Source organism: Caretta caretta, chromosome 13, assembly GCF_965140235.1.
Source record: "Caretta caretta isolate rCarCar2 chromosome 13, rCarCar1.hap1, whole genome shotgun sequence".
Classification (NCBI taxonomy): domain Eukaryota; kingdom Metazoa; phylum Chordata; order Testudines; family Cheloniidae; genus Caretta; species Caretta caretta.
Window position 1 is genome coordinate 3,786,636 of NC_134218.1, and position 23,954 is coordinate 3,810,589.

The 23,954-nt window shown below is 49.3% G+C and overlaps 1 protein-coding gene across 4 annotated transcripts; it reads right to left on the minus strand.

The window, feature by feature from the left end:
* Positions 1-6,635: 6,635 nt before the first annotated feature.
* On the minus strand, positions 6,636-19,876 carry PDYN (prodynorphin). 4 transcript variants are annotated; one of them, XM_048820459.2, is made up of 3 exons: positions 19,691-19,876; positions 9,746-9,893; positions 6,636-8,877 (listed from the first exon to the last, which is right to left on the minus strand). In XM_048820459.2, exons 1-3 carry the CDS (start codon positions 19,789-19,791, stop codon positions 8,218-8,220), a joined length of 909 nt encoding a protein of 302 aa, XP_048676416.2. In that variant the 5' UTR covers positions 19,792-19,876; the 3' UTR covers positions 6,636-8,217. The 4 variants fall into 4 exon arrangements, with proteins under 4 accessions (XP_048676416.2, XP_048676418.2, XP_048676419.2 ...); XM_048820461.2 differs by lacking the exon at positions 19,691-19,876 and adding an exon at positions 18,949-19,090; XM_048820462.2 differs by lacking the exon at positions 19,691-19,876 and adding an exon at positions 18,766-18,890.
* Between the last annotated feature and the right edge of the window lie 4,078 nt (positions 19,877-23,954).

The following is a 23,954-nucleotide window of genomic DNA, read 5'->3' on the forward strand; positions in this document are numbered from 1 at the left end:
CCCCGCTGCAAGGCAGGACAATGTGATCCCCATGGCGCAGACAGGCAAACTAAGCCACTGTGCGGTTTTTAAACAAGTCTGGCGCTCAAAGGTGCAAGTGTCGTCATGGTAACCGAGCACAGATGCATGCGCATTGCAGGCAAGCGGGACCATTTGCGTGTACAACTGCGGTACCCGATGGGATTTAGATGCGCGCCTACCTTGCCTCAGCGGTCACAGCCAGTCGGCCGCAGGACTACAACTCAGGAGCTAGTTTAGTTTTGTGCTTTTCTAAACACCGACCCACGCGCCTATTCCCACACATCTCTTCCCCCAGCCTCCCCGCCCCAAAGCATTCTACCCGTCATCTGGTTTTGCTGCCTGCTCAGTCCGCAGCAGAGCAGCAAATAATGGTAACAGAGGCAGTTAAAACCTGTTTTGAAAGCCACCCTGCTGAATTCAGTAAGTATTTGTTCCTCCTTCTTAGTTTAGCTTTCTGTGGCTTAGATGTCTGGATCTCAGGCATGGGCCAGCAATCACCGCCATCTGCCCGTGGTTAGACTTGCTGGGCCACTCGTAAAAGACTCCATAGCTTGTGCTGATGGCAGCTCATTGCTGAACCTCAAAACTAGTTTAATAAATACTAAGGTCAGAAGGGACCATTATGATCATCTAGTCCAACCTCCTGCACAACGCAGGCCATCGAATCTCACCCACCCACTCCTGCGAAAAACCTCTCACCTATGTCTGAGCTATTGAAGTCCTCAAATCATGGTTTAAAGACTTCAAGGAGCAGAGAATCCTCCAGCAAGTGACCCATGCCCCATGCTACAGAGGAAGGCAAAAAACCTCCAGGGCCTCTTCCAATCCGCCCTGAAGGAAAATTCCTTCCCGACCCCAAATATGGCGATCAGCTGAACCCTGAGCATATGGGCAAGATTCACCAGCCAGATACCCAGGAAAGAATTTTCTGTAGTAACTCAGATCCCACCCCATCACAGGCCATTAGGCCTATTTACCATGAATATTTAAAGATCAATTAATTACCAAAATCATGTTATCCCATCATACCATCTCCTCCATAAACTTATCGAGTTTAATCTTAAAGCCAGACAGATCTTTTGCCCCCACTGCTTCCCTTGGAAGGCTATTCCAAAACTTCACTCCTCTGATGGTTAGAAACCTTCGTCTAATTTCAAGTCTAAACTTCCTGGTGGCCAGTTTATATCCATTTGTTCTTGTGTCCACATTGGTACTGAGCTTAAATAATTCCTCTCCCTCTCCGGTATTTATCCCTCTGATATATTTATAGAGCGCAATCATATCTCCCCTCAACCTTCTTTTAGTTATGCTAAACAAGCCAACCTCCTTGAGTCTCCTTTCATAAGACAAGTTTTCCATTCCTCATTACAACTACCATTAGCTGAAGCCTACTTCTGTTGGAGATAAAGCTTATTGTTTGGAGGGTGAGAAAGGTCCATCCCTTGCAGCAGAAGAATCAAAAAACAAGGCAAGGACCCTGAGCAGCATCAGGTGGAGAAGGAGGGGGGTCTATGTGGGAGGGGTTTTGTCAGGAGATTGTACTGAACTGGAGAGGGAGGAAGCAGTAGAACCTGGTAACATAAGCCCCTGGCATGTGGTGTGTTTCCCCACTTCTCGTGCCAGGCTAATCAGTTGTTGTGAAGCAATTCAACCAGACATCCACAGATTCCATTTCCATACAGCTGAGAGGGAAACAACATGATGCAGACACCGTCTGTGTGGAAACTTTCCAAGCGATTTCCATGAGTCTGTAGCTGTCCTTCAGGGCTCCTACAGCTTGCGAGGGGGATGCGAGAACTGCAGAGAACTGCAGGCAGTAGCAAGCAGACTACAGAAGGGCTCAAGAGCATAAGTGTAGGGTAGTAATCATTGGATGGTTCTGCGAGGTGGGCCTGAGCTTTCCAGAAAGAAGAAAGTGTGCTGGGAATAATGATGGAAAAACACGAAGGCCTGCACCAAGAATGATCCAAGCCACCACGGCTGTCTGCTGTGTTTAGGAGCAGGAGGGGGGAGAAATACTGCGATACTTCTTAAGAACAAGAGATCTCAAAATAATGATTCAGTGATTCCCAACTGTCATGAAGCCCAAAACATGTTCAGACCAGCCATGATCCTTTCCAAGCTTCAGGAGTTACATACCCTGCCCAGGGGCCCCTTGTGTATTTACAACCCACCTGTGTGCCCACACGTCTCTATCTTCCACCCTTGCCCATTCCACCCCTCCCCCGGGAGCAAGTTGTCGTGGTGGGCGACTCAGGTGAGTGGAAGTGGGGTAGTGAAGGGGTAGGGTCTGGCCACAGGGGCTGTGAATTATCAAATCCCAGCTTTGTTGGTGGAGCTCCCCCCAGGCTTAGCCCTGTATGCAGATATGTGGAAGTCAGTAACAACAGGCGTTTCAGAAGAGGAGCCCTCTTCCGGAGATGGGCCCCTTCCACCATGACTGCTCCCGCTATGGCGCTCCAGCACGGTCAGGATCCCCTGTAAAGCCCATTTACAGTGATAAGCACGGCTAGGTCTGGGGGTGGCAAGAGCCCCTAAGCAGGGCAGCCCCCTCCAGTCCATCTTGCAGCACCGACTTGTCCCCCATCAGAGCCCTGCTCCCTCCTTGCTATTCTCCCAAACTGAGCCACCATTAACCAACACCAGCCTAAAACAGTGAACAGGTCCCCTGGCACACAACTGCTGGCCACGCAGATGATCCTTCAAGTCCCACTGAGCAAGGCGGGGCTGTGTCCTCCATAGCCCCTCTCCCAGCAGGACCCCTGGGCAGCGTCATTCTGGTAGCCATCTGGGGAGCACGCCTGCCTGCCTGGGTGCAGGGGGGTCCACGGCCCCCCAGGGAGCTGGGGAGTGCAGCAGTAAGGTGTTTCAGTACAGCTGTGGCTGACTGAAGCCAGAGCAGACCGCAGAGGAGAAGTCCAAGCAGCAAACTCACTTCCTTACCTTCGATTTCCCAATAGCTTATCGAGCAGCCATTCAGACCACAAAACAAACAAGACGGAGAACACGGAGGGGGAGATTTCCTGTTCCTGTGGTCAGTGGGGCACTAGGAGCCCCAGGCTCCTAGTTTACAATCCCCCAGCTCAGAAGCAGCTGCTGAGCCTCCCCCACCACCCCTTGACTTGAACTGTTTCTGCCAGACTTTCCCTCTCACTCTAGCTTCTATCAGGACCCTCCTGCCTTTCAGCTTTTGACCCCGGGACTAGCAGCCTGTTGATTTTTCTCTGTCCCGGACTCACCATTAAGGGGAGCTCAGGTATCAGCTGTTGGAGAGATCAAAGCTTGTTCTCACTGGGTAGATGGTGCCACCATGTGCTGCTGTTTTTACTTGCAGGTAGGGTGACCAGATAGCAAATGTGAAAAATCAGGACAGAGGATGAGGGGTAATAGGCGGCCTACTTGCAGGTCTGGCCCATACCTAAGCGTATGCCGAAAGCCGGTAATGTACTTCCATGGAGCAGGGTCTGTACCTCAATCAGTCCCCGGATAAACTGACACACCAGCTGTACAGGAAGAGCCCTGGTGGCCCAAGGAGCAATAATTGCTGGGGAGGAGGGTGTATCATTAACCGTTGGAGAGGACAGTTCACTCACTGGATGTGGGGAAGGCTCACTAGACCCACCTTCATTTTTCCTCCTGTTACACAGCTCTAGATTTCCAAATACACACACCCCTCTGCCTCCTTTGCATGTTACAAAGCAGCTTCAAAGGCTCATCTCCAGGCCACAAGGGGAGGCTACAGGATAAGTTACCTGGCAGCTGCCAACAATACTCGCTACAGCACACAGAGCACAGAGGCAGGGGGCCTTCCCCACCAAGGTGATGCCCCATCAACCAGGCCCCTAGGAAAGAGGGTGGCACTGGGGTGTCCTGTGAGCAAGGCCCTCCTTCCCATGGGCCTGAGCTCGTCACAGAAACTCATTCCCTGGCAGGCCAAAGTCTTCTGCCCCCATGAAATATACAACCCAATCTGCAGCCATTGCTCTCATTGCTACTGCTAATCAGTACAGCTGCAGGTTACCTACCAGCTCCCCACTACCACCGCCCTGCAGCGTGTACCCCAGCTTGTCTGCGAGTCGGCAGCCACCCTTCATACTGCAGGTGCTGCAGGTCAGTGGTTACTAGACTTCAGGCACGGCCCCAGCAGATAGAGTCCCGAGCCCAGAGTTTGCAAAGCAGAGACAAAAACGTTCCCCAAAGGGCTGCCATGCAAACCATCTCCAGAGACAGGCAGCATCTCAGAGCGCCCTCCCCGAGCAGCGTCCAGCAGCATTAGCACCCGTGGGCAGCCTCCCCCTTTGGTGGCTAATTGGGATGCCCCGCCAAGGGAGTTACAGGGGGTGAAGAGAGGCAGGAAAGCCACAGCTCTCAGGGCCAGCACACAGCATTCATCCCCAGCTGCAGGAAGGCTCAAACTGCTTCAAACTGCATCCAACCAAGGTCACATGGGCACTTGACACAATGGTGTCATACATGGCAAAAGCCATGCCCATCTAAGCCTCATGACAGTTCCCAGGCGTGCACACAGCCTGCCCTGGATCCTTCAGCACAAACATGAACCCCCACGCTTCCTGCCAGCCTCCCTCAGCCCGGCCCAAAGTACCTGTGATCAGCCCTTCTGCTGAGCTCCAGGAGAAGGCAGGGTCTTCACCAGCCAGCCCAGGCTTGCTCTTCTTGGGCATGGGCACTAAGGAGACCAGCTGACTGCTTCTGCCCCTGCATGTTTGAGCAGGCCCCAATTTTCTGTTAGCCCCACCCTGGGCAGGGTGGCCGCTGCCTTCTCTTTATAGCCCCCTCCCCCCTCCTAATGAGCCAGCTGGAGGACATCCGCACACCCGCCCCAATTGACAGCCCAGGCAGGTTCTCCAGGGTGCAGCTATTCTTTGCCTCTGGGAGCCATTGGGGCATTTGCACATACATCCACCAGCCGTTCCTGCTGAGAGGGGGTGTCCTTGGCTGCTCCACAGCCCTTCTTGCGATGAAGTTGGTGGTGGATGGCTCCTGCTCCACTGAAGGTCATGGCAGCCCCTGCTAGCACTGAGTCACACCTGCTGATGGTCCATGGGCAGCTGTTGCCATGGGAACTGTTTGCCAGCTTTATTATGTTGTTGTTCCGGGGAAGGAGAGGAGGTGGTTTCTCAGTGAAGGGCCATTCCTCAGCAGGAGCAGGGCCTGGTTCTGATCCCGCTTAGCTGGGGTAAATGGGGACTAGCTCCCCTGGAATCACAAACAGGCGAAAAATCAGAATCAAGCTCTCTGAGCCTCCGTCCTGCGGGAATGGCGGACCAGCTGGGAGCAGACATCTGACACGGGGACCAGCCTAGTGCTGGGGGAAATAGAAGAATCCCTCCTTACTTGTCTCGTGCTCATTATATTTAATAATTTGCACTTACGTTGCATGTTTCATCCATAGCTCATTGTATCTGGAGAAGTCTCCTTAGCCCTCTGTTGTACATGGGCGGGGGGGGAGGGGGTTAAGGGTTTTGCTGAGGGCCACATAAGGTGAAATTCAGCCCTGGAGAAAGGACTATAGAGAGATGCATGCAATGCCTAAGGTCGGGTGCTGGCTGGCTGCACGGGGCTGAATTTCAAACAGTGGCAGAGCCAGAAATTGAAGCCAGGTCTCTTGCCTCCCAGACTGTTGCCCTGTCCACATGGTCTCCCTTCATCTACTGAAGCTCCTTCCCGTCTGACATCTCCAGCAAATTGCCAGCTTTGTTGTAACAATGACTCCATTCCTTCCCAAGGAGAATGGCAGGAGACTGGGGGATTGTCTCTGCTGGGCAGAGCTCTGCTCACCTGCAGTCTGGGAGCTGCAGCTGGAAAGTTTTGGGGATGGCGTGTTTCAAAGCACAGAAAGCACCAGGAAGAGGTGTGTTCTCAACAGAGAGGGAGTGGAATGGCTGAGTGGGCCAAGAAGGTGGGTGCGACTAGGTGAGGTGGAGCCACAGAGGGTGGGCTCTGCTGTACAGATCAAATTTGCAAAACTGTCAGGAACAATTACCAGCTCCCAGATCAATATCTTCTCACCCATTTGGACCATGAAGGGGGCGAGGACCGGCGGATATTTCCCATGCCTTGATGTGTGGGTGAGAGGCTGGAATTGTTCTATTTCTACCATGGGACACATTTTCAGATGGGAGTAGCAGAACTCTCTGGACAGGGGCTTCTTCCTCCCTTATCTTGGACGAGGGTCATAACTCCACCGGTTCTCTATGCTTTGTGTCCCTTTGTAGGCCAGTGCTTCATGCCCAGCCGAAGCAGGGGTACTGGTCATTCATCGTTTTCTTTTCTGTGTCCTTGTCCTGGCACCTGCTGCTCCCCTCCCTCAGCTGAATAATCCGAGCACTCAGCAGGGAATCTAAAAGCACCCACATTTGCTTCATGCACATCAAGCACATTTAGGGCTCACTCCTGTGAGGTGCTCGCTGCTCTCCCGAAGGAGCTATAGTGAGAGGCCATCTAGTCCAGCCCCTGCACTGAGGCAGGACCAAGTACACCTAGCCCATCCCTGATTTCCAGTGCTTCCTCCCCAAAGATATATGTGAACACTGTGATGGGCCCCCATCCTGGCTGGCCCCCACACTGTGGACAGATGCATCACCAGACGCAGACTCATTAACATCTTTTTATTTACCGTACAGAAAAGGAAGGGGGTGAACGTGACCCATCTCAAGACAGACCAAACTTTATTTCTTCTTGCAAATGTAATAATGAAAAGTAACCAGACTCCGAAACGATCTGTACATCTCAGAACAGCACAAGGGAGCAGGTGGCAGCCGATGGAGGGCTGTGCTCAGCCAAACAGTGCGTCTCAGGCAGAGTCCAACCTCATCTACATTCCTTTTCATAAGTTTCATCTATTTTAATTTCCCAATTTTGCCCATGGTTGATGTTAGAAAAGGAAACAATGTGCCACGCCCTGCCCTTTCCTGCCTCTGTCTCATGGTCTTTTTGTTGGCCTGTTGCAATTCAGCATTCGCTGGGGGATGGGGGAGAACACGGATGGTTGCAATGAGAACTACATGATGAGCCAAACTTTCAGAAATGGCTCCTACTTGATTTCTGTCATTGTGTGTGAGGGCGATCCCCTGTGGGCAGGGACAGAATGGGGCCAGCTAGTGTCGGTTTGTGCTCCAACTTATTTGCACCTGCAATTCTGTGCACACAATCACTCCAAGGCACAAAGAATCAGACTGTGCCCGCAAATCTGGCAGCACAATACCGACATTCACTCTGCTCCCTTCATGACTGTGCGCATAAATCCCCAGGTGACAAACGAGCGGTTGACTTGGGTGCCTTCAGAAGTGCAACACTATTGAGATTTCATCGCTTCATTAGAAGTGTGCCTCTCTCATGTGTATTATAAAGGGTCACAGCTGTGATTTAGCTGGAATATAATGAAGCAAGTCAGGGTTCTATAGGGCAAGCCTACCTTGCTCTCCAGGCTAGATGCCCTCCCATACAAACACAGGTCCCTCTGGGAGACACTGTTCAATTAGAGAACAATTGGGATGTTCTGAGCAGAGGCATCTGAATGGATAGACTAGAAGGCAAGTAGCAGATGCCTCTGTTTCCATTAGAATATTTATATCTGAAATGCCCAGCAGCACCTGGGGCCAGCGCTGGGGACCTTGGAAATGGGGTTCCACCGCAAAGCTGTATGGTTCCAATTTGGAGCTAGAGCCAAACTCCCCCAAAGCTGGGAGGCCTTTGGACCTGGAGCTCTGGTTTGGTCCACGAAGGACCAAAGGGGCCAGCCACCAAGTTTGGATCCAGAGCTGAACTTTCCCAGTGTTTGGGGTATTCCGACTGGAGGGTGGGAGCTTGAGTTGGGCTCATCACTACGGGTCACAAGGAGGATCAATAGTCAGTTGTCTGAGACTTAATTAAAGTAACCTGCTTTCCATACAGCTGAACTAAACCCATAGCCGGGCCGATCGCTTTGGTACTGGTCCAAGTCCCAGAGCTGAGAGAGACAGAAACTGGGGAGAAACGTGGCCGGCTGCAATCCCTGCCTGGTTTCTAAACATCTGGCTCTTCAGGGAAGCGGCAGCAGGGTGGTGCACCTAGGTATCACTCAAAGGACGGATTGGTGTGTGATGCCGGGGACGCGCAGCTGAGCACGGGAGGGTGATGTGGGTTGGGAGGAGCGATGCAGTCTCTACTGGAAGTATCTCGGCTGGCGGGGGGGTTCTATAGGTCCAAGACCTCCCCCGAGTAGGCGTTGGGGTCCTCGTCCGAACGCGTCGTCACCTTGAACTGGCGCCGCAGGAAGCCCCCGTAGCGCTTCTGATTGTCCCATCTGAGCTTGGGGCGGATCCTGCGCATGAAGCCCCCATAGCGCTTGTGCAGGTCCTCCAGCTCCTGCCCCTCCCCCTCGGGGGCCAGCTCCGAGCTCCGCTTGGGGTACTTGCGAAGGAAGCCCCCGTAGCGCTTCATCTCATCCTTGAGGTTTCCTTCCTCGGGCTCCTCCCCGTGGTCGCCTGTCTCCCTGGCTTCCAGCTCCGGGTAGTCCTCCGCCACCTCAGAGGCCGCCCTCTCCCCCGGCTTGCGGAAGAAGCCACCGTACTTCTTAGCCATGCCACCTTTGCTGTGGGCGTTCTCACGCAAGAGGGAGAAAATCTTGTTCTTGTCCAGTTTCTTCATGAAGCCACCATAGCGTTTGACCAGGCCGCTGGGGAGCTCGCCAGGGATGGGGCTCCCCTCTGGCTCTGCCTTGGCCTCAGCCTCCAGAGGGGACAGGCCCTGGCCCCCCACATCCACCATCAGTGGGGTGAGGAGAGCCAGAATGGTCTGGCACCTCTCCCACTCCGCGCTGGACAGCAAGGAACCGTGACACTCCAGCGAACAGATCTGCAACACACCAATGAGAGCAAACCCATGACACCCGCCGGCAGTTCCCAACCACCAAGGCTCTCTCCAGAGGGAGGAATGACGTCTTGGGATTCCCCTTTCCAGCTCTAGCTCTACTTCTTGGGGTCCCATAACATCCTACCTTTTAAGGGCCTGCATCCCACCCTGCTGCAGTGGGTGGCTGAATAATCTGGTCCCACAGTGGGAAGCAGATGCTTCCATTCTTCTAACATCCAGGGCCAGGGCCAGATACAGAGAGGGAAAGGTTGTCAGAGATTAAAAGGAGCCCCAGCCCCATGGCCCTGATTCTGCGTTGCGCAGCACTGGGGATTATCGTAGACACCAGTGCAAAGTGGGTGCGAGATGCTGTCAGATCAGACTGGTAGCTTTGACACAGACTTTGCACTAGTGTAAATAACTGCACAAAGTACAGGGCAGTGGAGAACTGGGCCCGTGTTGTTGTTCTCTGATCTCTGCTAGAGCATGCAGAGTCCTGAGGGTCGTCGTGCTCTCAGTCCAACCTTTCCCCAGCAAGCAGGACCAGCCACTTCAGCAGCCCTGCCACTGGCCCATACAAGGCAAGAAGAAATGCTCATGTTCAGCTAGATTTCAGAACTGTGTGCACAAAAGCCCATTACTGTGCACAATTACTGCGGTTGCACGCACACAGCCGTGGCAACGGCACCCCCAAATTAGGCATGCAAACACAGATGCGCAAGTCTGGAAAATCTGGGTCTTTGTAGAGCAAGTGTTACCAGACCTGGAAATGGGCTAAAACAGGCGCCGGTTTGAATACAGAGCTCATTTGATCTGAGCTCCAAAGCTGAGTTTGCTCCAGACTGCACCAGACGTAGGACCCAGCACTTACCAGGGGACTGATGGGCTTCTCCAAATCCTGGGTCTGCACGGCACACACGGAGCACTGGGCTGCACAGTCTGCAAAGGCCGAATGAGCCAAACCCATGCAAAGAGCCAACACCAGAACCTGCCACTCCATTCTGCGCAGTGGGCACTTCCTGCAGCAAGGGGAGAGAGGAAAACCACAAGAGACCAATGATCTTTCACTATCAGATGCAAACCCCAGGCAATGGGTCCCCAGCGCTACCCTCCCATAGCCAGGGGCACCCACAGCACTTGGACATGGGCGAACCCACTGTGGAGGAAACTCAGTATTGGGCCTGGGAGTGCCACACCCACATCCCCCATGAGCCAGAGATCACAGCAAAACCTATTGGACCAATAGAAGTTAGAAAGAAAAATGCCCCTGCCAAGGCAGGTGATAGTCCCCTGAGAGAGGGCATTGCACCGATCTCACACTTGCCCTTAACCTTAACAGTACCTACGTGCAGGTGATTCCAAAGCAATGGCACATGGGGCACAGGTCTGAAGTTCCTCACTCAGTGAGGTTAAGTGACTTGCCCAAGGTCACAAAGGCAGTCTGGAGCAGAGCTGGGATCTGAACCCAGATCTCCTGAATCCCTGTCCCGGGCCTTGTCTGTGAGGCTTTACTTCCATGCGGCCTGTCCCAGAGAACACCCTCAGGCTGCCAGTGGGAGGGTGGGGTTAGCTGTGGCCCTGCAGCTTGTGCTCAGCATAGCACGTTCACATTAGACACACAAAAAGAACAGGAGGACTTGTGGCACCTTAGCGAATAACAAATTTATTTGAGCATAAGCTTTCGTGAGCTACAGCTCACTAGCTCACGAAAGCTTATTATCAAATAAATTGGTTAGTCTCTAAGGTGCCACAAGTACTCCCTTTCTTTTTGCGAATACAGACTAACATGGCTGCTACTCTGAAATTAGTCACACTGACATGCACAGGAAATGGCTGCCACTGGGCATCAGCAGCATCCTGGAGGAATTTCCTCTAGAGACTGCTGAGTTGCTTACAGGGTGCAGGTGCGTCAGCGAGCAGCACCACCGTTTAGAGTTGCTCTGAATGGCAAAAAGGGGGCGTTAGCTGATCTCTGGTGCAGCATGAATGATGATACAGAATTGCAAGATACGACTACAGCGCGAAACATACAGGCATAAACACACCCTGCCACCCATGTGCAGACAAACACACAGAGACACACACGCACACATACACAAACACATGTTCCACCTAGATGTCTCAGAAACCCTTCACTTTCACCCAGCTGGTAACTTTTGCACGTGTGCCTAATGCACAATTTAGCCCGGAACTCCAGCTTATATAAATGAGCATGATTCCCTGGAAGTCAATGGTGCTAACACTGATCTACACAAGCTGAGGATCTGGCTCTTTGCCTCCAACATACAGTAAAAGCTGTGTTATCCGGCACGGTATCAACCGGAAAGCTCTGTTAGCCGGCATTTCTGATATCTCCCAATACAAATCTTCAGCCTAGTAACCGGGACTAGTATACTGCCCAGGAGGTTATGCAGTTTCACGTTCTGCACTCTACTTTCATGCAAAAGACGCAGAAGACATGTAAGCAAGCTGATATCAGGGATTTATTCAGAAAAGCAGCTTCCAGGGTGTGTCAGGGTCATTACAGATTCAGCCCGATCTCCGGCACCTTCTACCTCTACAATGATAATTGAGGTTGATGATGATGACCCTGCAAGATCCCAAAGTGCCTTCTGAACCAAAGAAAGATCACGTTGTGTTGCGTATAGTTTTAGTGTTCAGTGTATTTTTAGTGATCTGGGGGTACGCCATGCGCTGCCCAGAGTGATATATAGTGTCATCACATAACCTACCGTATAGAACACTTTACCTGTATACACCTAAGTGCTTCAAGAAACCAACCACTCTGCAGTGCAGGACTACTACTGGATTGAGGAGTACCTGTGTGCTATTTTATACTTCATTCATTTTATCGTATTCTAATTCTTTGGAAATTGGTATTCCGTCGGTAAGTATCTCTCTTAGTTAACCGGAATATTTGATTAACCGGCACCCCCCATCTCCCCCCCCCCCCCAGCATGCCGGATAACAAAGCTTTTACTGTATTTAAGGGAGCCCTGGCATGACTGTGTACGTTTCTGACCTGTCTCTCAATGTTCCTACTCTCTTGGTGACTGTTTCAAAGGTGCCTGCGTACAGCATGTCTCTCATCAACAGGACCTTTCTAGCCTCATCAGCTCACGGAAGCTGTGCGTCTCGCTCTTGTAGATGCTGTTCCATAACCTGTTCCTCCTGGTGCATGAGTGAGAGCCATTCAAACACATTTATTCTAAAGCCTTTTATTTATCATTTTAAAGAGATTCTTTTTTAATCAACAGCAGCATGAATTTCTCTGCGGTATTGTTATCCCTGCGCTACCGAGGGGCTTAGAGAAGGTGAATCACTGCTTCTCTCACGTGGCCTTGAAGAATAAAGGCAATGAAATCCATAGCAGCTATTCACCAAAGGAGAGCAGGGGGAGGGAAGGAATTCAAGGTCTTTGCATTATCCAGTGATGGATGGCAGTACCTTTCCAATGCCCACCTCCCCAATTCCCAGCTGCAATGAACACTTCACACTCTGGTCTTCTTCCCTATGGGCCTTGATCCTTCAGAAGGAGGAGATGGGAAGGGGTGGAGTTCAGGAAACTAGGCTCTGAATCTAACCTACCTCCATGTCACATTTTGGATTCTTCATCCATCAAATGAGGCCACATGAAGCACTCCTCTCCCTTTTGGATCTACGTCCAATTGAGTCACAATCATGAGTGAACAGATGGTGCAGCTGGGCCGTGACTCATGAAACTGGCTAACAGCAGCAGCCATATTAGTTGGAGATTTCCACCCCAGAGACACCCTAGAAAGATTCCCTAACTGCCTGCTAGCGCACCCTGTCCTCACACAAGTTTCCTCTCTCACAAAATTCTGCCCCCCCCATACACACACACCTTCCTTCCCAAAATCCACCCGTGTGTTCTGTACCACACACACAAGCATACACACACACACCTTCCTTCCCAAAATCCACCCGTGTGTTCTGTACCACACATACACACACAAACCCCAGGCCTCCCAAATACCCAAACTCACCTTTCCCAGGACATGCATTCAAAACACTTACACCCACTGTTCCACTAGGGACAGAGTAAGTGGTACCTAGACTGGACCAAAGTGAGTCTTGCTGTGACTCATTGACTTCCCATGCGTTCACTGGCGTTGCACCCGAGAAGCAGGGAATTTGGTGTGATGCCTTATTCCCACCAAGATTCCTCTGCTGATAGAGAAATGGGTGGTTTAGGATGAAGCAAAATGTCATTGGCCCATGGAGTGAAGGTACCTGCTCCCTACACCCCTCAACAAGGAGGAAAATAAGGTAAGAGGTGCTTTTATTTTCCAACCAGCCGTGAAGCAGAGATAGTGCAAGAACGCAGCCTTACACAGAAATATGCCATTTAACCCACATTGTCTGCAACGCAGGCCAACCCTCACACTTGCCATGAGATTACATGCGCTGGCCACTGCCCCCGCGCCCCTCCACTGCATGGCACCTGAACATCCTGGACTAAGCCATCTTTTTCAGAGCTTAGAAGTACAGCAGGTCACATGAGCCCAAGATACCTGGAACATCTCAACTGTCAACTCCCAAACCTTCATTCCTGGTATCCCTAGGTCATTATTTGTTTATGTTCAGTACAATTTCAGAAGTATCATTGTGAATTAGGAGCCTACGTTCCATTGACTTTCAATGAGATGTAGGCACTTTGGAAAATCTTGCCCATTGTACCACGTGTAAGAAGTTTAGTTGTCTCCAACACATGCATAAGCAGAAAATTAGCCACCCGTTGTGCCCTTGCTTTATTGTGAGCATGTGATAAGTGTCCTGTTACCTTCTTGGTCCCTTTTGCCTCCAGGACAATGGCATAACCCAGAAGCAGTCCATTTGGGATTACTGATGTGTACTGCAGTCTTTTGCATTTTCAGTCAGTATCTGTTAATGTACCATAATTGGCACTAATGAAGAAATATGTTAATGTTCTGATTATTAATGCAGGCTATGCTTTAATGTAATTTGAGTTATCTGTATTATCGTATGCTGAACTATCTCCATTAATAGAACATCAAATTCACCAGGCTCAAAGCTGTTATCAAGACACTCAGTAAATGAATGGATGAATAATGATAATACTTTGCACTAATGTAGTGCCTTTCATTTGTGGATCTCAAAGCACTTGAAAACCCAGGAAACCTCACACCATGACTGTGATAGGTGTCATCACAGTTTTAAAGGTGGGTAATAAAAGGCAAATGGGGTAAGTGATTTGCTTAAGGTCATACTGCAAATCAACAGAAAGGAACCCAGCAGTCCCTATCCCCAGCCTCCTACTCAAACCACTAAGTCACTCTCCCTCCCCGTTAACCTCTCATGATGTGTCATTAGAAACAGGAATATGAGATACAGTATTGCTTTATTAGCATCTCTGCTAGTCATGCAAATAGAACTGGTCAGAGAAAACTCAGCGAATGCCAATCTTGGTGCAAAACTGTAATACAACAGGAAGAGAAAGCTCAATATAGCATGAAAACAAAACCGATTTTTAACAGCCCAATTTAAAGTGCTCTCGGTCTGAAAGACTGAAATGCTGAAGGTCTTGGCTCTGCATGGAAAGCGAAGAAGGGAAGGGAAGCAACAAAGAGGAGGGCCTGGTATGGAAACGGTTAAAAGGAAGATGGAAAAAAAGACAAATATGCCACTTGTCAATAACAGCAATATGTTCAGCTCCTCACCCCAGGGCCGTTAGTAACACAAGGCCCCCCAGCTTCTATCCTGGGTGCCTAGTGGGACCGGACGCTTGGCATCACGCAAAAGCCTGAGGAAGGTTTCCAACAGCACAAGGAAAGAAGACAGCAACATGCCTTATTTTCTAGCTATGAAAATCCCCATGCCCAAGGCAAGGCCTGGGGACGAGGGGAGGGAGGCATATATTTGGGGGCTTGTGAAAGTGCTGCTTGAAGCAGGATGACGGACTTTTTTCTTGCCCAGAAGCCCAGCACCACGCAGCGCATTCTGTAAGCAGTGTGGGGCCTTCAATCAGGTTTGCATTCAACAGGGGCGTGGCACAGCCTCTCGCTGGGGCGTGCGGGCGAGCCTCTGATCTGAACAACTCCCAGTCTCAGACTGGCCCCACACATACAGCCATTCTAGTGAAGGGTACCCCTGCTTTATCCAAATCCCGATTTAGCCTAGCTAGCCCCACGTCCTTCATTCTGCTTGGATTAATGGGGCTCAATTCTGTCTCCTCCCTTTACCAGGTAAGTCAAGTCAGAAGGGTCAAATTCACACCTGGTGTTTCCAGATACCTTTTGACTTCAGTGGCACTTCACCTGCTTAAACCAGGTGTAGCTACAGCCTGGAGACTCGTCTTTTCCCTGTTCACTATCGATCCAGAGTTTTCTGCATTAATAGCTTTTCTCTGTCTGATCCAGCGCTGAAAACGTCATTGATCTCTATAACTGAAACAAATGTCTGGCACCGGGGCACTGGTACCGATTTGTTCCTATGTTAGCTATGGCATTCCGTGACGTCAGCTCCTATGTATTGATTTCTACCAAGATGATTTAAAATGCCTTGTAAAATGCAAGAGCTTAGAAGCCAGCAAGTACTGGCTATCTGGTATTGGATTTCAGAGAGGAGATCAGAAAAGGAGCCCTCTGTGCCATTTGGAGAAGCCGGGCACCACCTTACACATCTGATAATATTTATCACACAGGCGTTTCAAACCTGATGTGACAAATTCCAGAAGTGATTAACAGACTATGAAATAAGAGCATTTGCCTGATAGTTAAGTTATTGGATCAGGCACAATCCACCAAGCATAATCCCTACACCCTCCACAGCCAGAGGACAGGGGATTTCATGACACCCCATGCATCTGTAACTCCTCTGGGCAAACTGCAGGCTACGGTCACCAGTCATCAGGCAGCCAGAGACCTCTCCCATGAACATAACTCACTCAGCACTGTAAGAAGTACTCCACACAGAGCTTAGCTGCGCTCTGCTCAGAAACGGAGAAGTGACCAATAAAAATAGAACAGAAGAAAAGGAGGGAGAGAAACAACGAAGGATAAAAGCCAAGGAGGAAACACAAGGAAGGGAAGAGGTAAAGAAAGGAGGAGGAAAATCAGAGTTATAAATATATACCATATTTTATATAAGTACACAATACCCAGACTATAATGTGGGTATATACTCAAACACACCCACCAGTACACACCATGTTACACACATCCTGGAGAGATAGATCCTTGCATTAATGGAATTTTAATAGATGTAATACAACTTAACCTCCTGCTTGCAGCTGCCTATAATTAAGTTAAATATGCACCTTTGGGGCTGAATTCTTCCCTGCTTGGTCTCTGATCAAAAGTGGATTTTTTTTTTTAAGTTCATGCAAAATCCCTTCAGCCATTTCTGAGAACATCGTGTGCCACATTATAAATAAAGCAACAAATGTACAGAGTATTTAACTAATGAACAGAATGAAAAATGGGAAGTGAAGACTGTTCCTGTAGGTGGTCATTTCAGAATCAAATTTTCTATATATACACACCTACTGGCTTGATAAGCGGTGTGATGCAGCATAATTAGTGTTTAAGAAGGGCTGCAAGGTCCTCAGATGAAAGGTGTGAAAGATATGAAGATAATTATTTTTATTAATGATTATTATTGCCAATATAATGTTAACATACCTGGCACTGTATACAACACAGACAGAGTACACTTACCTCAACTCTTCTTTATTCAGCCCGGTTACACCAGTTTTTCCTCTCTAAAAGATCTATCATTCTGGATGGCTTTTAGGACATTCAACATTTCTAACATCATTTCCCCTCCCCTCTCATTTACACCCATTTTGTCTTTAAAACTTACCTGAAAAATGTCTTTTGTGCATGTTGCTTTTACCTCATAAAACAAAAACAAAACGCCAACCCTTAAAACAAAAACGCTGCAAAATTCTACAGTAATGATCCATTCCTTTGCAATTTCCAGTACCGCTGCTTCAGAGTTTGATACTATTGCTGTAGAATACTAGTCCTTTTTTAGGGGAATTTATAAAAAAAAAAAAAAAAAGGAAATAGGTGTTGTCCTTAACCTCCATGTGCATTTTCTAGTTTATTTTGAAATATGATTTGTTTCAGCGTAAGTAATTCTCTCCCTTCTTGAAAGATAGAACGATGTGGTACCTGAACTGAAATGAAGCACAGGAAAGACATTTACACAGATAGACTGGGTAGGTAACACACAGCTATAGGGATAAAAAAAATATCTGGGGCCAAGTAGCTCATCTGCGTGTCTTTAAATAATTTAGCAATTGATAAGAGGTACTTGGCATGAGAAACCAAATCAAGTCCCTTTTTAATCATAGAGTCACTATCTAAGCTGCAGCCTGTGAATCATTATTAGAAGTTGAAATGCAAGGAAAGGAAAAGCAAACCTGAAAGCAAAGAATTAAACTCCAAAAAGTGTTGGATTCAGGGATGAGCATCACACACACACCTGCACAGACCGACTGGGACACACACACACACACACATAGCTGGTGTCTTACCTGTGTGTTCCTCCCAGTCCCTGGAGAGCTCCCCGCCTGGGGCAGAGTTTGGGTGGAAAGTTGATTCTGGTAGCTGCAGGCTCCCTTGGAAAGTTGAGAGTCTCAGCAGATTCTGTCCATCTCCTTTCCTCAGCTTTAGGTTAATCTGGTCATCAGTGAAGGGGGGTGGAGGAAACTGCTCCCTTTTTGCAGCTGTAGCTTTTGGCTTTGTAGCCCCCAGACGGCACCGAGGACTGCAGAGCTCTGCTTGTTTCCCTTTGGAATTACAGCCCTACTCTTTCTATCCCCTCTTTTTATTGACACGGAGCCTCCTCCTGTCACTGAGCCCCAGCTCAGCATAGGCTCTGCAGAGCCAATAGGTGGAGACTGAAACTGTGAATAATCAGTCACAGACTCCTCTCCACCGCCCTGAGTTGGGCCTCCAATGATCCCCAGGCCCGCATCTGCTCAAAGCAAGAGTGTGCAAAAGGGAGTATGAAGGAGGAGGGTAAACACACACACACAGGCTACTGAATGTCATTTACATTTGCAAATCTCCAAGTCTAACCCACTCCAGCCTGCTGGGCGCCTGCCCTGCCAAGTGGCTCTCCTAGTGACACTGCTGGGCTGTGGGATTGCCGGCTGTGTCGCGATAAGACAGAGGACACACCAGACCCAGAGACGAGCCCTTCCCAAGCAGCCTGGAACTTACCCGTGAAAGTCTCTAGCTGCAACACAAATGGACAGACTACGCTCTTAGGCTGGCAATGGAGCGAGGTGCTTCTCACCTCTGGTAGCTGATTCAAATCCAGCCTAGACTGGTAATCACCTTAAAGTCACCCACCTGCTGGCTACCTGGCAGCCTGTGTGAGATGAGATTGGTGGGTCTCAACCAGCTCCCAGGGAATAGATGAAACTCACTATGAACACACAGTAGCTGGCAAAGAGGCCCAGGACTGAATGTACCCTGGGAACTGAACTGCCAGAACTCCAGGCCTGTCGATCTCTCACCAGCACTAAATTCAACCATCACCCGTAAAGAGTCAAAACGAGTGAAGCTGCCACCTGCCCTCACCTGTTTTCCAACAGTCAGAAAGCCTTCATCAGCTCGGTAACGCCTTTGAGATAGAGTCAAGCTCCCAGAGCAATGGAAAAGACAGAGAGAGAACTCACAGTCTCCTGGACTCCGGGGAAAGGCCTGGCCCAACGAACTGGATGTGTATTTCCAAATATTAAACCCTGGGACACAGGGCCTTTAGTGTTCAGATTCCTGCCCACACCCATGTCCCCACTCTCACTCCCCCCACTACCACCACCCAGCCACCCTCATGCTGCTGAGACATCTGTCACAAGGCCAGGAGGCCTCACAGGCCCTCTCCAGAATTTACCTCTCCTGGCGATTATGCCAAGACACCGATGTTCTCCAGCTGCTTCTTCTCAAAAAAGAGCCGGAAAGTAGCCAGCCGGGGACTAGTGTGTCTGAAGGCAAAGGGACTCAGCAGCCACAGGGGCTCTCCTCAATTGCTTCAATTCTCTCCTCCCTCTGTTTTGTATAGTCAGTGGTCCCTTACCTTGACCTTCCGGCGCTGTATACGGAACAAGCCTCTTCACTTGTTCGAAAGCTTCCACCTGCGCTTGCTATTGAAATGCAGGGTTTTATTCACAGCCCGGGTAGGCTGTACTTCCCCCCGCCACACACTCCACCTCCTCTTTCCCTGCACATTGAGCTATTGATAATTACCTTGGGAAACAGACAAAGGGATGGGAATACCATTAACGTAGCGGAGGGGGGCGGGAGGCAGCCGGACATGGGAGAGACAGAAGTGTGTCCAGATTCTATTCCCAGCCCTGATTCTGATTCACTCGGGCCCAGACTGGCATCAGGGCATTTTTAAACATCTGCCAACCCTCGATGCAGGTGCACAAGCTAAGATTTGAGTGTACAAGCCTTGAATTGCACACATGCATCGGGGGTTAAGCTTGAGAAAAATTGGGCATGGACTAAAGCACATTGTGGAAAATCTGGGCCTGTTACCTGAACCCTCTGTGCTTCAGTTTTCCCATCTGTAAAATGGGGATTCAATTTATCTGAGAGGGATCATTCATCATGTAAAAGCATTAGGTGAAAGAAGCTACAAGGGGCATTTCTTTATCATTAGATCTCCTTATTGCCATGCTTCATCCCAAGCAGAATATGTAGCCACAAAAACAGGCTGAGCAGAGGTTATAGTGCTTATCAATGTGCCTGGGGGGTCTTCCTTTACCTCTTCCTCTTTCAGACAAGTGTGAAAAAACTCCCAGAAATTTACTCACCATCTTTTCCTCTCTTTCTTCCCAGTAAGTCTCAGATGAAAGAAACCAGAGAGCAGGAGACACCCAGCTGGGGTGATGCTCCAGAGGTTACGAATCTGCATCTCCTTTGTATCAGCATGGATGCCTGGGCACAAACAGAAAAAGCTCCTCCCACCACCCCTCAGTAAAGTTTATGCCTTAAAAATGAGAGAGGCTCTGACATGGTTACTGCATGTGATGCCTTTCAAATATTAGTGATAATCCAGGATCTGAAGAACGTACTATTTTTACCATCCCTCTCTCCAGAGGGATGTTTCCCAGCAACCCTCCCTTCCCTTTAGCTTGAAAATTGGCTTGCTGGATACTTGAAGTTCCTTCCTGTGAATAAAGAGTTGGATTGAATTAGCAGGTAAATCTTAGTTCTCTACAAAAGCCTCAGGAGGCCACTTGGTAGGGATGGAAAGTTGCCCATGAGATATGAGAATCATTCAGCTTTTAATAAAAAGGACTTTAAATGCCAATCCTTTCAAAGAGCTTCTTCCTGGACGTGCACAAAACTAAGGTGATTTTATACCTAACTGGCCACGCCTACTGCATACGCAAACTCCATATTTGCTCATAAAGATGGGTATTTGTGCACAGATTAGGTTAGGTGCACAATAACCCAACTGTTGTTTACATGGGACCTTTAGTCATGCTAATTTTGCAAATGCACGGCTTGCAGGCCCTCTGAAAATCCAGCCCCAATTCAGAGCAGGTTACATGGAACACCTGTGTAATCACATGGGGGTGAAAATTACTCCTGTCCAGAGGATCAGCACAAGGCCCATGTGGCACCTAAGTTCTGCTTGAGTTGGAGCATGGGATCTTCTGCTGACCCTTTGCACAGGGGTAAATTTCACCCTATGTTACTAGCCACTGAATGCCAAGAGAATTCAATGTGACTATTGTTATTCCAAAGGTGGCATGAGAAAGGGGAAGGCCACGGGACGCTGCACTTTGAGACAGGACTTTTGTGTTCAGGACCTTTGCTCACCAGACCAAGAGTGGAAATAGAGGGGCAGCAGCAATTTCTGCCTTTCCATAAGATGCTTCCAGTCACAGAAGGCTGGTTCCCTCACATCAGTGCTCTGCAAAGAGTTATTACAAAGCATTGTGCCTTTCCAAAACCGGTCCTCAGGGACCGATGACAAGGTTTCATTTACCCACTGGAAAGACAACAACCGCTCTCCGTTTGACAGCTCTGACCACGGAGTTTGAAAGAGAAGTTCCCCAACTTACCCGAAGGAGTAGAGATTCCAGCTTGCTGCTCACCTCTGACTGACTAACGTGTACTGGCATTAATAAAGAAGAGACTTGTCATGGGAGGGCATGCTACCAAGGAGCTGGAGCCACCATGTTACCTCATCCCATTCTTCTGCTTGGCTTTGCACAGATGGACTCAGACTCCGGTGTAGTAAAAAGCAGCTGCAAACCACAAACACCCCTGGTCTGGCTGGTTAAGATCATAGTTATCCTCAGAGAGATTTAACCCTGGCTGTTAAGCACAATGGGTATGATTCAAAGGCCACTGAGGGTAAGCCAAAGTCTCCCATTAACCTCAATGGGCTTTGGATAAGGCTCTATGTCGGCATAATGCTTAATACTGGAAAGCATTCTCCATTTCTAGCAACTAATTCTCCCAGGTTAAGACCCCAGATGTTTAAAACCTGGCCTCTCTTTTTTTAACCTGTAATTATATGGACCCATTAGATGTCATGTTAGTGTCTGATCATCTCCAGATGCCATCAGCCACATTCCCATAACAGTACCTGTACAGCCGGGGATGTGAAATGCAGAACTGTAAGGCCTGATTGGAAACGGAACCTACTTCAGCCTTCCATGCTGCACCAGCTATTGTGAGAGCTGAAATGGCTGTCAGAGACATCATTACCTGACGGTAACGCACCACTTAATCAAACATTGATCTGACATCTGTTGTGCCCACACAACTGCAAGTGGAAAACTAGAAGCCAGGGTTTTAAAAAAAAACACCAAAATCTGTCCCCGAACGTACGCCATATGGAATGCACGCATGCTGTGTGCAATTCACAAACAAGGATGAGAGGGAGAGAAGAGCTGCCTGCTCCCTATTAACCCCGCTTATCTTTAGAGACTCCAGTGCTGTGACTGATGGTGTAGCTCAGAATTCACAGAGAGCGTCCTGGACGTCAGAGGGAATTCAGCCCCCAAAGGGCACCTGAAAGTCCTCGCAGCTGCTTTGCTTTGAACAAGTTCAATTGCACCATAGACAAACGTGCTTTGGGAGACCAAGCACCAGGCTTGGGTTATTCACCCAAAGATTAAAGTACTTGGTAATAAGATTTCTTAATAAGAGTTTGTTTCCTTTGGCTAGAGGGAAAAGTTAAATTGCTTCTGTTCCTAGAGCAGATGGAATGTATTATTACTCTCAATTTCTGTTACACATTCTCTCTCTCTCATCTTCAGCCTCTGCTGTAGCTAGTGTTGAGAGTCCTCTTGCCTCGCGTTGCTGGGTTCCCTTCCATCTCCCACAGCCTGACTTCCACTAACTCTGTCAGTTCACTGACCATCTGGCGCCAGCTCAGCTGCTCAGGCCAGGGAACATGTAGCTACAGGGTCCTCAGCGCAGTCAGGGAAATGACAAAAAAGAAAACCCACTCACCAGTAAGTATAATTAATATTCATCTGTCTCTTCCTAATGGGAGACTGTCTCTGACTCATGCTGACATTTCGCTGGGACAATGGTAATTAAGCACCTGGGTAAAAGAGACAAATGTGCAGTAATAGAAAAGTTAAGTTTTCTTAACTAGAGTAGTTAAAAGCTGGTTAGGAGGGAGGAGGGATTAGCATGAGTCTCAGGCTAGTGGAAAAATAAGTGGGAGTTAATTTCAGCTAATGTCACACAGCTCTTCTCTTTACAGTTCTAGCCCCTCTTCACCAGGGCCAACCGGCAGCTGCTTGAAAACCGCTGAATTTTTGTAGCAGCTTGCAGAACTTTCCACATTTCCTTGAATGAAATCAGCTTCGTCCTGAGTCCCTCCTTTTGATGGCCAGGATGATCCTCCCGGAAAAGTAAGCGTCACCTTCGGTAAATCTCCCGGGAACACCACGTAACCGTTCAGACAACATGCTCCAACCAGCACCAACTCCACCAGACAAGCCGGAGGAGGTGGACACCGAGGACTGCAAAATGCTAGGAGCAGCAGAGCATTAAGGGGCTGCTGCTTTATACTGGAAGAAGCGTGTTGCATCTGTGGCAGCACCCGTCTAGCAGAGGAGTGAGCAGGTGCAATACCTACTGGGAAACAGTAGAGGGGAGCAAGTCTGGGAAGAACATGGTGTCACATTGTAATGAGTTCACTTAAAATCCAGCAAAATCCGACTACCAGCTTCTCAGGTCTACCAAGGTAGATCACAGTGCATTGGTATTTATGGGGCTGTCCCCTAGACAAAGTATGAATGGCATCTAGATAGAAAACTGTTACATTCAGCGAGGTGCTTCTAGCCTGCTCTGGCCCTCTCCCGCTACTGCATCTCATGGGTTCGTTGTGTGCATGACCACAGGCTGTTGGGAATGGACATTTCCCCAGGCAGATGAAAACCCCAGAACCAGCACGGGCTCCCAGACTGGAGCAGGTAACTCACTACCCAGGAGCCACGCCTAGCTGCAAGTCCCCGTGCAATAGCCACCACCATGCCCAACTGGGAAGCAATTCCTGGAAGTGGCCATCAGAATGGGGGTACTGCTGCAATTTTCAGGCAAGTGAAGCGGCGCTGCTGCTTGCTGGATCATAGACCGTGGTGTCTTTGAGAGACCAGCTATTTCCCAAAGGCTGTTGGACAGTCCTGATGGAACCACAATAGGTACATAAAGCTGCAGCCCTTGGAGACTGGATGGCTCACAGGCTTGGTCATGGGGATACGACATCTCTGGAGTGCCAGTTTTCTTCCAGTCCACACTGAACGTGACCGAGAGTTACCACCATCTGACCACATGTGGGTGCTGAATGGGAAATGAGTTTTATTGGTCTCAGTCTTGTTCCTACATCATAAAAAAAAATCCTAAAAAGTCAACTGGCCCTAAATAGCTGCTTTATTGGCAGTCTCAGCAGATAGATGGAAGGGCAAAGTTGGTTATGACCAGTGAGCTCCGCTCAACATGCATGAGACCCAGGGGTCATGGAAATAAACAGCCCTTCAGAAGATCTTTAAATATTGGCTCAGGAAGGCCATGCGCCAAGCTCCTTCCTCTTTCACGTCACCA